Here is a 12,411-nt window from a genome sequence, read left to right on the forward strand (position 1 = left end):
AGTCTGTGCCCAGTCAGAAGGCTAGTCAACATCTTCTTATCCCAACATCAGGATGCTTTCAGGAGCAGATTAAACAATGTCCCAGCAATTTCATGAAAATACTTCTCAGAGATACAACAGCACATAGCAAATAGTGACTGGCAGCCTGGTTTGAGAGAAATGAGTAGAATTGCCAGGCCTAGGAATTGAATGTGGTCCTTCAGGCCTCTTCCCATGTGTCACACCCTCATCCCCAAACACAACAACAGTGGCTCTTAGCTGAGAATAAGAAAGGGATCTTTATTTTGGCTAAAAATGTTACAGGCTCAGCAGCAAGCATAGGGCCCAGAAATCAGGATCCCAAGGTAACACATACAGAACTGAACAGAAGCAATGCAGATGTCCCAACAATTTCCCCTCCCCTCCCACCAAGCTTTTAAATATGAGTCAGGGTGAGTTAACTTGCAAGACTCTCTCACTTACGTGACCATTCAAAGTCATGCTCTGTCTGGGCTAGTGCATCTGATCCAGTCCACAGAGGCAGCACTTGGTTACTGGCAACAAGACTGTGTCCTGCTAACTCGGACTCCTGCTTCTCCTCCACCTCTTCCTGCTCAGCCCATCCCACTGGATGGAGTGTATCCAAACTGTCCAGTACCTTGCTGCAAACACTCCATTGGGGGGGGTTAATGTTGCCTACTGCTGGTGGGAGACTGTCTGGAGGAATCCTCTTGTCCACTTGGGTATAGGTTGGGCTCCACCACAGCAGAGCCCCCCAACTCATCTCTACTCAATAATCTACCCTTCCAGAACACATTTTAAAAGGGCCATCAGCCAAAGGCTAGGTTAAAGAGGAACGTTTTTGCCTGGCACCTAAAGGTGTATAATGAAGGCACTTAAGGCATTCTAATCTGTATATATACACAGGATACTGACCTACAACACAGTCCTAATTCTGTCTACTACTTGAATTCAATGGGGCTTATTTCCAGGTTAGTGGGGTTGTTGTTGTTGTTGTTAGGACTGCAGTCTTAGTGCAGCAAACACCCAGAAAGCCAGGATGAAAGGGTGGGAGGCATAGCAAAACAGAGTGATATTTTGAATTCCCTGGGAAGTAGACATTAATCCATACAATGGCAGAAGCACAATAGATACTACATCTTCACTCCTTGGGGACACCCCCTGATCATATTCCGATCCATTATCTGTATCCATTATCTATACTCTGCAGTTTGCTTTCTCTTACTGGAAATTTCGTTTCAGTTGTTGCCAGAGGGCAGATCGCAGGAAGTTCTACTGCACAGTACCCAAACTATCCCCTCCTTTCAAATATCACGTAACTGTCGGAGAGGCTGTACTGTAGCCTGTCATCTGCATGCATTATAGCTCCGGTGGAAATCAATAGCCATTCTGCACAAAGTATTAACATCTGACAGACGGATATTTCTCAGACATGATTGGTTGCAAGCTCTCTCCAGGCTCCTTTGGGTATTGTGAGGATAACTCCAGTTATAATATCAAGAGCGCTTTAAGCATGGAACAGAAATAGTGTATTCTATTCCTCTTAAGCGGAAGAGGTTTTGCAGGAGCGCTGGAGCCTTCTTGAGTCTGCTTTTGCCGAGACAAAGTTTTGAGAAGATGAAGACAGAACCATCGCCTTCCCAGACAGAGAAAAAGTCCTGCAAGCAAGTGTTTTGGACAGTCTTCCCTCATGTCTGCTTCATTTGTTCCTTAGTGATCTACGCATTGCTGGGTGCTCTCATGTTTTCTCATGTTGAAGGCAACAGAGAAAGCAATGAAACAGAAGCATATCAGACTTTCATGCGACAGCTTTGGAATCTGTCAAAGAATTCATCAGGTATGTGCACAAGTAGCATTGGCAGAGATGTATTAACCCAAGTTTATTTCACAGAGTGGATGTCAATTCTCTTGTCCTTTTGAATGTCTGAATATATTTGGGCACCTGTGACTCTGCAATATACTGTGTTGGGTGGTTGGGTGGTTTTTTGCTTGCTTTAATGTGAAAGGATTTCTCATCCTCGGAGGAATCTCTGCTCCCAGTTTCCGAACATCATACTTATCTCTGGTTTATGAAAACAGCAGCTCCTTAGTTCTTCTTCCCCATTTTATGACTTTACTGTTGTGTAGATCTTTCTCACCCCGCAATCTTGGTCATTGTGGGGCACTGCCCATGAATGGACATTTTGGTGTGAAACAGATTCCTTGGTTCCAGTAAAGCAGTTCATCATTTCGAGGCTTTCTTTCACACCAATTACTGTACCATGAGTGCCCTACAATACTACAATCCTAAAGTCAAGTTTACTACACATTCTAAGAAGCAATAAGTCCTTTTCGAGGAATGTGATTGTTCCAGGATGCATCATTTTAAGAAAGAATGGGTTTGGAGCAACGGTGATAATTTATTGAAAAAATATTTAAGATCCAAATTTGTCAGGAACATTTTGTTAAAATTATGCTTTAAATTCAATCTCAGGTTTAATTTTATGATGTTTTCTTTCTTCTATCACTCCTCAGTATTTTGTCGATGCCTTCGCTCAGTGCTATGGAAAACATGTAAAAGCACATGATTGTGTTACCAAGCAGGTGCTGTTTGCATTTATTTCAACACCCGCTAGAGTGGGAAACCCCACCCCCACCCAGGAATTAGGGGAGAACAGCTGCCAGATCATAAGAGCCCCCCCCCCCGTCCAATCATTTCTTTCCTCTCCATGGAATGATGCACTGGAAAAGAGGCGTGTGTGGACTTGTTTTTAAAAAGCTAAATCTCAATAAAAGCCAGCCAGCCAGCCGATGCTGAATAACTCAATGGTCCATAACGCTTACTTATAGTCCATCATCCAAGGACCATAATTTTCAGTTTGTTTAATACTAAATCCCACTTTCTTATGAACAGGAAATGAGATCTCCTTTGATGAGTTCAAGGAAGAAGCACGTAAGCTGATTGAAACAATTGAATGGGAATGGTTTGGCGACCCTAAAAAGAAATGGTCCTTTCTGGGCTCTCTCTTTTTCTGCTGCACTGTGTTCACAACAGTGGGTAAGTATGAGTTTTCGAAAGTATTTTGCACTTGACTTGTTAAGATAATTGAGCTCATCAGCATGTCTGCAAGAAATATATAAACCCCAGTGGGGACCTGTAGCTTCTTCAGCAACAGCATATGCCACCAGAATCTCAAAGTTACCTACATCACACCATGAATATAGTCATTTGAGGGTGAATGCCGGTGTCCATGTACATAGGAGTAACTCTTATTGAACTCAGAGAGATTACTTCCAAATATATATATGCATAGGGTTTACGGCTGCAAAGCTACAATCCTGTGCTCATTTATCAGACAGCAAGTCACATTGGATACAGTGGGATTTACTTCCGAGAAAACATGTGATTGTACTGCAAGTTACATCAAGGCCCTCTCATAAAGTTTTTACGTACAACGTGTTATAAAAATAGCTGAAACAAACAAGTAAGGTAAGTCATCATTGGCTGCAGAAACTTCAGATAGAAAGATGGGGTAAAGCTCCCAGGATTATTCATTGGGGCAGCCATATAAGGGAGTACAGGATGTGTGGCTCATGAGGGTCCCCAGGTACACCAAATCTAGAAATCTTCTTACATTTCCATTTGGAAAAGGTTTAAAGTTATTGATGTTAAAAAAAAAAAATATTTGCAATATTCGCATATAACTTTATTATGTCAGTTAGTATTATGTGTAAAGATGTGTCTCTAATTTATATACATTCTGAAGATTTGTGCTTCATATTTTAATCCCCAATCACATCACATCAAATCTTTACTAATCTTGTTGATGAACAACATTTAGAGAACAGGATAAAACACACGTAAAACAAATTCATTTCATATTTAATTATATTCCAACAGAATATTAATACAGTATTAATAATAATAAAGTGATAAAATATCAAACATTAAAAACTTCCCTAAACAGGGCTGCCTTCAGATGTCTTCTAAAAGTCAGATAGTTGTTTATTTCCTTGACATCCAATGGGAGGGTGTTCCACAGGGCGGGCGCCACTACCGAGAAGGCCCTCTGCCTGGTTCCCTGTAACCTCAATTCTCGCAGTGAGGGAACTGCCAGAAGGCCCTTGGAGCTGGACCTCAGCGTCCGGGCAGAAGAGTGGAGGTGGAGCTGTTCCTTATTAATTTTGTTGGCCTCCATCTATCTTGAGAGACAATGGAGTGTGCCTGGGGGGCAGGCGCAAGTCAAACTGCTGTGCTAGCAGCACTGAAGTGACTCCCCTGGGGCACAAACCAGGGCAGTGTGTATGGAGGTCCAGGGCTGCCAAGATGACAAGATCCCCCTCTCAGCCTCTCTGTTGTGGTTCAAAGGAAAGCCGAGCAATATGTTTGGCACCAGCATTGCTGCAGGAAGGAGGTGTACAAGATGCTGTCCAACTGTCTTAGGGACTCCACTCAGGATTTGTGTAGGGTTTAGTCCGTAGCTTTTTCTTCTCCCAAAGATATCCCGCAAGGCAGCAGAGGTTTAGGATCAGAGTTTTCCTTCTCCTAGATGGGCTGCCTTCCCAGGTTGATGAGCCCCATCTGCCCCTCACTTCCCTCTACAGCATGTGCAGAAACCCCCCTCTTCACCATTGGACCCACTACTAGTCTTGTCCACTCAATCTGGCAACGCCTGTCTTCACGTGCAGGAGAAGTCCCTAACTCACCAAGGGTTTGAGACCCATCGGCTACCTTCACCTGGTTTTGCCAGCCAGTTGAAGTCATTCCTGGGATATGGTTGCTGTCATGCGCTGACAGCTTCTAAGAGCCACAGGTGAGAGCAGAGTGCAGGGTGGGGACCAAAGTGGACAAACTACCCCAGAAGGAGAACCACGTGTCCCCCACCAGAGATACTACCCCTCTCTTAACGCCCCATTCACCCCTCCTATTTAATTCAGCTGCTAATAATATTATTTCATCTCCTGTCAGAATATACTGGTATATAATCAAATTAAATTGGGAGCTCCCCCTCCAGAAAAAAACCCAATTTTTTCTCAGTGAAATATGATTGCCACTACCTCAAACCAGGAAGAAGAAACCAGGTCAGAAGGACACTAGTCTCAAACCGCCATAGTGCATAATGTATAAATGATGATTTGGTTTCAGTGTCAGAGCATTGATGCCTCTCTTAGTGCTTAGGCTATGTGCACTATGTACTGTATTTTTTGCTCTATAAGACTCACTTTTTCCCTCCTAAAAAGTAAGGGGAAATGTGTGTGCGTCTTATGGAGTGAATGCAGGCTGCACAGCTATCCCAGAAGCCAGAACAGCAAGAGGGATTGCTGCTTTCGCTGTGCGGCGATCCCTCTTGCTGTTCTGGCTTTTGAGATTCAGAGTATTTTTTTTCTTGTTTTCCTCCTCCAAAAACTAGGTGAGTCTTGTAGTCTGGTGTGTCTTATAGAGCGAAAAATACGGTATATTCTTGTGAGGCATGCACCAGAGATAGATTCTCTACCTCTGTATGCACAGATAGCCTGTATGGTATAGTGCTTGGAGTACCTGGCAGACTGGAGTTCAAATCCCCACTCAGCCATGAAGCTCACTGGGTCACTACCTCTCCACCTAACCTACTTCACAGGGTTGTTGTAAGGATAAATGGGAAGGAAGATGAAACATGTATGCCACCTTGAGCTTCCTGGAGGAAAGGTGGAATATAAATGTAATAAATAAATGAATGAATCTTCAGGTCATCAGTTGGTATACCCCAATTTATTTCCTGAGATTGAGGTAAAGACAATAACTTATAGGGACCACTTCAATGAACATATTATGTGGATAACCAATGATATTCAAGGAGCAAGTAAAATCTCACTTGGAGTTCTCTTAAAGATATATTAGCAAGGAGCAATGTTAGTTTTTAGCATTTGCATTTTCCTTCCAGTGTAGTACATGGGGAAAGGTGGGCTTTGGTGAATCTAGTCTTCTTCTGCTAGCTAAGTCATTTAAGATGACTGTTTCAAGAAAGACTCATCTAAGCAACATATGCATACTGAAAGATTCACAGTAATAGGGACATAGCTGTCAACCATCCCTTATTTGGCAGGAAAGTCCCTTATCCCAGTGCCATGTCCCGCTGCTGTCCCTTATTGATGATGTCCCTTAAATTTCCTGGGTTTCAAAGGAAGCAGCTCCTCTCCCTCCCTGCCTGCCAGCCAGGGAGGAGGGAGGCTCCAACTGTGTTGCTTGGCTGCGTTGCTCACCCAATAAGGAGTCTAAGAACGACTGGGGGGTGGAGCTTGCATGCTTTGTGCCGATCAAATCGGCCGCATTGCCCGGGGACTTGCCTTTGCTCAGTGCTTCCCAGCGGAGAGGTGACAGTGGTTTTCCTTGCTGCATCCCCTTTGCCGGGTTGCTGCCCTGTGGGAACCACCGCTTGAGGCTTCGTTTGGCTGCTGGTTGACTAAAATCCCTGATTTTGGCTGCTGATCCCTTATTTCCGAGGCTGCTGGTCCCTTATTTTCAAATCTGTAAGTTGACAACTATGAATAGGGACCTAATTCGTTTGTGGCTGACAAATGCCACATTGCTATTTTTAGCAATTGAATTTATAGTAAAATAAGCAACAGGGTAGATCCAAAAGGTATCTCATAACAGAAATATTAATACATGACAATTTTTAACAAAAATAAAATATAAAAATTAGTATTGATGTCATTTGATGATTTTCAAAAGCTAAGACGTGATTGACACTGTTCTGCATTTTCTTCCCCCCTCCTCACTTGTGGCTGCTTGCCATACATTGGCAACCTATTTCTTGATTGTGAGCACTTTGGAACTACACCAACTTTTTGCAATTATCATTTTTGCTATCGTCAACAATTCTGGGATTACAAGACAGTGCATGTCTGATTCATAGTCACTTATGAATCCAGGCAATAAGGATTTGGGAGTTAATGGCCAATTATAGTCTGTCATTGATTTCTGTTTTTAAAAATTTCCCAAACTGTTTAGACAACAGTTTGGGAAAGAGGGGATGTTCACTGTGACCTTTCATGAGCATCAGAGGAAGTACCAACTGGCACAGCCTCCTTTGAAATTCGCACATCTTTGAATTTTTCAAATTACTCCTCCAGGGTAAAACGTGCGTGAAAATCAACTTATTGTTGAAATATATATATATATAAATACATTATATTCAAGAAAACTGCTTTCCAAAAATGTGTATATTAGGTAAAACTGTGTACAAAAATGTGTATATTAGAAGAAAAGGAATATAAAGGGACAGAAGAGTAGAGACTACTTAGCTAGATGGACCTGATATGTGGCAAATTCCTACTATCTAACTGAGATCCAGTGTGGTATAGTATTTAGAGGGCCAGGTAGTTCCACATTCAGACACCTGCCCTCTGTCCTTGGGCCAGAAGTTATATCTCAGCCTAGCCTAGACTGTGAGGATTAAAATGGACCATAAGACATTTTATTTTTGACACCATACATTGCAATCCAGCAACAGCATTCCAAGTGAGATGGGCTGAATCAGTTTAACAGCTGGCCCACTGCAGTCAGTGAGGCTGCAACCCGCAACCCACTTGCTACGGTAGAGCATGACAGGTGTGTTTGGATCTTATGGCCTTTAGGTTGCAGAAAGATATTTGAATCAGATGTCTGTCAAGAGCCATCTGTCCCCGTCCACTTGTGTAGGCAGAAGCGTGGAAGAGAGAGAATAAAGACGAGAATGGGTGTGGGGGTTAGGTCCACTTTCAGCTCTGGTTATGCCAACTGATGGCATTCAGCCCAGCATAGCTTATTCTCAAAGACAGATGAAAGATTGGCCATCCTTGTACTAAGGAGTAAGCCTCATTAAACTTGGTGAGATTTGCTTCTGTAAGCATGCAAAGGGAGTTTGCAGTGATGCAAGTAGTTCATGCAGAGTGACCTTACTCATTCTGACTTTCCCATGCTGTAGCCTCACAGTTAGAAAAGCCGTAGAAATGTTTCTATAACTGAAGTATCAAAAAGTTGATTGTAAAAAATATTTCCAGTGAAATACTAGTTTTCAAATCATGTTAGGGGGCAAATGATAAATGAGCAAATAAAGGAATCCAGTTTGAATATGACATTCTTAGCAGCTGCAGCAAAGTCCATTTGTATTAACCTAGAATAAAATCATTATAAAAAATTCATATGTTGGGTATTTGCCACCTTATATGTTGAACAGAATAGATAACATTGACTATTAAAACTCCTGGAAACATACAGGTGTTGTGAATGAGGCAGAAAAATAAGAATCTATGTTTCAGGGAAAGAAAACCTCCAAGAAATTTGAAAATATTTTCGTACAGCAGGTTTTCAACGTTATCTTAAAGCAGCAAACATATAAAAGGATATTTGTCCAGCTGTAGACTTGCACTGGAGATTTCATGCTATCATAAAGCTGGAAAGAATAAATAATAATAATAATAATAATATAGTTCCCTGCTCCAAAAGAAGGCTTATCCCTCCACCAGTTCTCTTCCCCTTCCTGTTCCAATCCATATACGCAATCCAGACTGTTGTGGCTCATGAACTAGAAGGTGCCTGTAAGGCAAATACCCCTGGACTCAGGAAATCAAGCCAAGCCAGCAAAATCATGAAAGCAATGCCAATCTATTTGCTGAGGCTCTTTTTTGTTTATTTGAGATAGGAAAGGAGGACACTCTCTTTTGCCTGTAACCTCAGGCAGAATTTGTTAGTATTTGGGTGGACTGTATTGTTAAAGTATTTTACAAATAACAACCCCACCCCACCCCCCCAAAAAATCCCAGAGTCTGGGCTTAAGCCTTTTCGATTACTATCATTAAGAGATAAAAAGGAAACAAAAAAACCCCCCACTCCATACATTTAAATTATAGCAATTAACTTCCTCCTCTAGCCAATCCCTGAAGTCTACATTATTAGTTGCTTCCAGGTGGGAAAGTAAGGAGGGAAGGGCGTTCCAAGCTTCAAGGCCACACATCAAGTTGGCTGTGAAGTTGAGAATGGAATCTAAAGACTGTAGGAACGCTTAGTAGCAAGAATGCATGTAGTATTTGGACATACTTCTATAAGAACTTTTCTGGGAGTAAGTCCTATTGAACTCAGTGCAAGATGCTTTTGAGTAGACACAAATAAGATATGCTGTTAAACCTTTGGTTTGCTAACATCTCTTGATGAACTAAGTAGCATATGTAGTGACAGATCTCCTCATAAACTACTTTCTTCATATTGTACTTTGTATGCAGTGTGGAATCACTGTACCCCCCCCAACCCAATTTTCTATTAGTTCTTAGGAGGAAAGGACTCTGATCATAACATACAGGAATGTTATTAATGCAAGTTGACATTATGTGATTTGATTTGTTGACGCTTTGCCCTTTGCTGCTAGATCTTTAAGGGAGAGTGAGGCGGCTGCCTCAGGCAGCAGATACTAAAGAGAAGGGAGCAGGCAGAACTGTGTGACCCATACAGACTGCCCTGAAAGCCCTAAGGTAGTTTGCTGTCCTCAGATGGGGTGGATAATTTTGTCCCATTGCCAGATGTAAGAGTCAAGTACAAGTTTGATCAACTTCCGTGCATGGAATGGGAGAAGTGCCATCTTTCCCTTTGCCTCAGGCAGCAAAATGTCTTGGTCTAGCCCTGTGTTGTAGCCAACCGGCGTATTACAAAGAGATGAAGTTGAAGTATGCTAACATCTTGCTAAATCACCTACCAGCACTTAAAAAAAGAAAAATCAACCAAGGATTAGCAATAGTCAGCCTTTAGTTGAGCAAAAGATACCCAAGTTAGATACAGTGGTACCTCGGGTTACAGGCGCTTCAGGTTACAGACTCCGCAAACCCAGAAATAGTACCTCGGGTTAAGAACTTTGCTTCAGGATGAGAACAGAAATCACGCGGTGGCGGCACAGCGGCAGAGGGAGGCCCCATTAGCTAAAGTGGTGCTTCAGGTTAAGAACAGTTTCAGGTTAAGAACAGACCTCCAGAACAAATTAAGTTCTTAACCCGAGGTACCACTGTACTGGAAGAATGTTGTTATTTGCAGAAAAGCATGAAGAAACTAAGGATAAACTCTACAAAAAGGAGGCAACTTTCAAAAAAATTTTTTTTAATGCACAAAAGGAGCCTTAAAGAAACCATTTCGTCTTGCATTGTAGGTAGGAAAACTAAATTCTGCATAGTATTTGTCACCTGCAATGGAAATACATGAATGTAGTAGAGCTGTCTGTTTTTAGACTTCACGTTCTGGGTGGCAGGGAAGCAATATTGGATAAAGGGAAGAAATTCTTTGCATATTTCATCAGCTTGGATTTAATTGACATACCAGTGAAAAAAACAAATCAAATGGAATTTAAATTGTACTTCTCTGATTCTGTTTGGTTTCAGGTTATGGTCATACCTACCCTGTGACAAGACCTGGGAAATACTTGTGTATGCTGTATGCATTATTTGGCATCCCTCTAATGTTCTTAGTTCTCACTGATATGGGAGACATCCTCTCATCTATATTATCCACATCTTACAATAAAGGGAGACAACTACAGTCAAAAATATTAGCCAGACTTTCTCTTGCATCCTGCTGGAAGAAGAAGAGAGACTCAAAATCTGGATCCTTAGCCCTCAGGCAAACCAAAGTAGTCCTTCACGAACCTTTAAACATCAAAGAAGTGCTAAGACATCATTCGTCACTGAAAATAAAGCCTTGCCAAAGTCGAAATGTCGAAATATTTGAACAACTTATTGCCAGGGAGAACCAGTTTCTTGCACCACCGAGACCTGGCAAGTTTGAACGATGGAGTTCATGCCCTGAACTGGATTCAGGGGCAATGATGAACCACATGATTGACAATATTGACAATATAGGGAAAAGAGTAGAAAAGCTGGATGTGCCATTTTGGTTGATGATGCTCATTGTCTTTGTATACATTTCCTGCGCTGCCGCCATCCTTCCGCGCTGGGAAAGTCGTTTGAATTTCGAGGGCGCTTTCTATTTCTGCTTCATCACCTTAACAACAATTGGTTTTGGTGACGTTGCCCTGGAACACCCCAACTTCTTTTTGTTCTTGTCATTTTATATTGTGGTCGGCATGGAAATTGTCATCATCGCTTTCAAGCTGGGGCAAGACAGGCTCATTTCTCTGTACAAAAAGTTGATCTGCTGCATCGGACGGAAAAATACCCCACCCAAAATGGTATGAAAAATGTCCATCTAACTAAAAGGAGAGGCAGCAACATCAGTTCCAAATTCATGTTGATGGGCAGCTGCTGCAGGCTATTGCAAATGCTTTTGTTTTTCCAGCTTTGATTCAGTAATGGAAAATCACGATGGGTGATTATTTTCATTGACAGTGGGATTCTGCTGTAAACTAGTGGAATGATTATGTAGCAGCTGAACACAAATGATAGTGAGGGCATTCCTCCCCTTTAAGGAGTTAAAACTGATGGAATAAAACTATTCTTTGGAACACTAGGAAATATAGAAGGTGCCTCTCTGTTAAATATGAATATTTACAATTGTGTGGACATATCAACCATTTGGCTCCCCCCACTCCATTGGCAATGACAGCGGTGAGCTAGAATAATTGATAACAACCATGAAATATTTACAATATTAATATACCACATCTTACTGAAATTGGTTCCATGTACGTTTCACGCAATTGAAATAACAAAATAAAACAGACAATTGGTAAGATTTCAAAATGTTTTAAATTTAAAAGCCTGGGATAATAAAAGGGGGGTTGTTTGGCACCTAAAATATGATGGTGATTAATCAATCAATCTATATAACACTTGATGCAAAAAAAGGACTTCAACATGGTTTACAGGTATATAAAAAATACAGAATCATTGAAATATAGGCACCCAAAATTAAAATGTGCAATAAAACAATTTCATCAAAATATAGACAATTGAATCTGCAATGAAGGGGTCATCCATAACAACAAGAACTCCTTGATGGACACTGGGGTGGAAGCTGGTTTTCTCTCAGCTGTCCCTGATCTAAGCAAGGGAAATGGCTTTGAAAACCACTGAGAAGAAATCCAGAAGAACCCACCATGTTACATTCCCTCTGTCTCTCCTAGAGATGGTTATCAACCCGGGCAACCAAGGCAGTTTCAGATGGCAACATTACTTCCATGTGAACTTCCTGGGGCATGCCATTCCATGAATGAGGCACCATGGCTGAGAAAGCCCCCTCTCCAGTTATCACTCACTTCACTGATGTCACCCAGGTCTTTTTGTGTGTGTGTGTCACATCTGAACCAGAAGTGGCTGTATAAGCTCTGGACTGGATGCTGTGGTGGGCTGGATGAAGGCTAGGAAACTGAGTGAATCCTGGCATAACAGAGCTTCTGTGGGCAAGTGGTTTCTGTTGTCAGAAGATAGGCCAGCTGTCTGTTCTGGGCAGGGTTGCATGACCTTTGAAAGTGCAGG

The 12,411-nt window shown here is 41.9% G+C and overlaps 1 protein-coding gene across 1 annotated transcript; it reads left to right on the forward strand.

The window, feature by feature from the left end:
* Positions 1-1,617: 1,617 nt before the first annotated feature.
* On the forward strand, positions 1,618-11,171 carry KCNK18 (potassium two pore domain channel subfamily K member 18; the record flags this gene model as incomplete). Its single annotated transcript, XM_083441045.1, has 3 exons — positions 1,618-1,837; positions 2,894-3,037; positions 10,360-11,171. The coding sequence occupies 3 exons, from the start codon at positions 1,618-1,620 to the stop codon at positions 11,169-11,171; spliced, it is 1,176 nt and encodes a 391-aa protein (XP_083297171.1).
* Positions 11,172-12,411: the final 1,240 nt, after the last annotated feature.

The sequence above is a fragment of the Podarcis tiliguerta genome, assembly GCF_965153285.1.
Source record: "Podarcis tiliguerta genome assembly, chromosome: 5".
Lineage (NCBI taxonomy): Eukaryota > Metazoa > Chordata > Lepidosauria > Squamata > Lacertidae > Podarcis > Podarcis tiliguerta.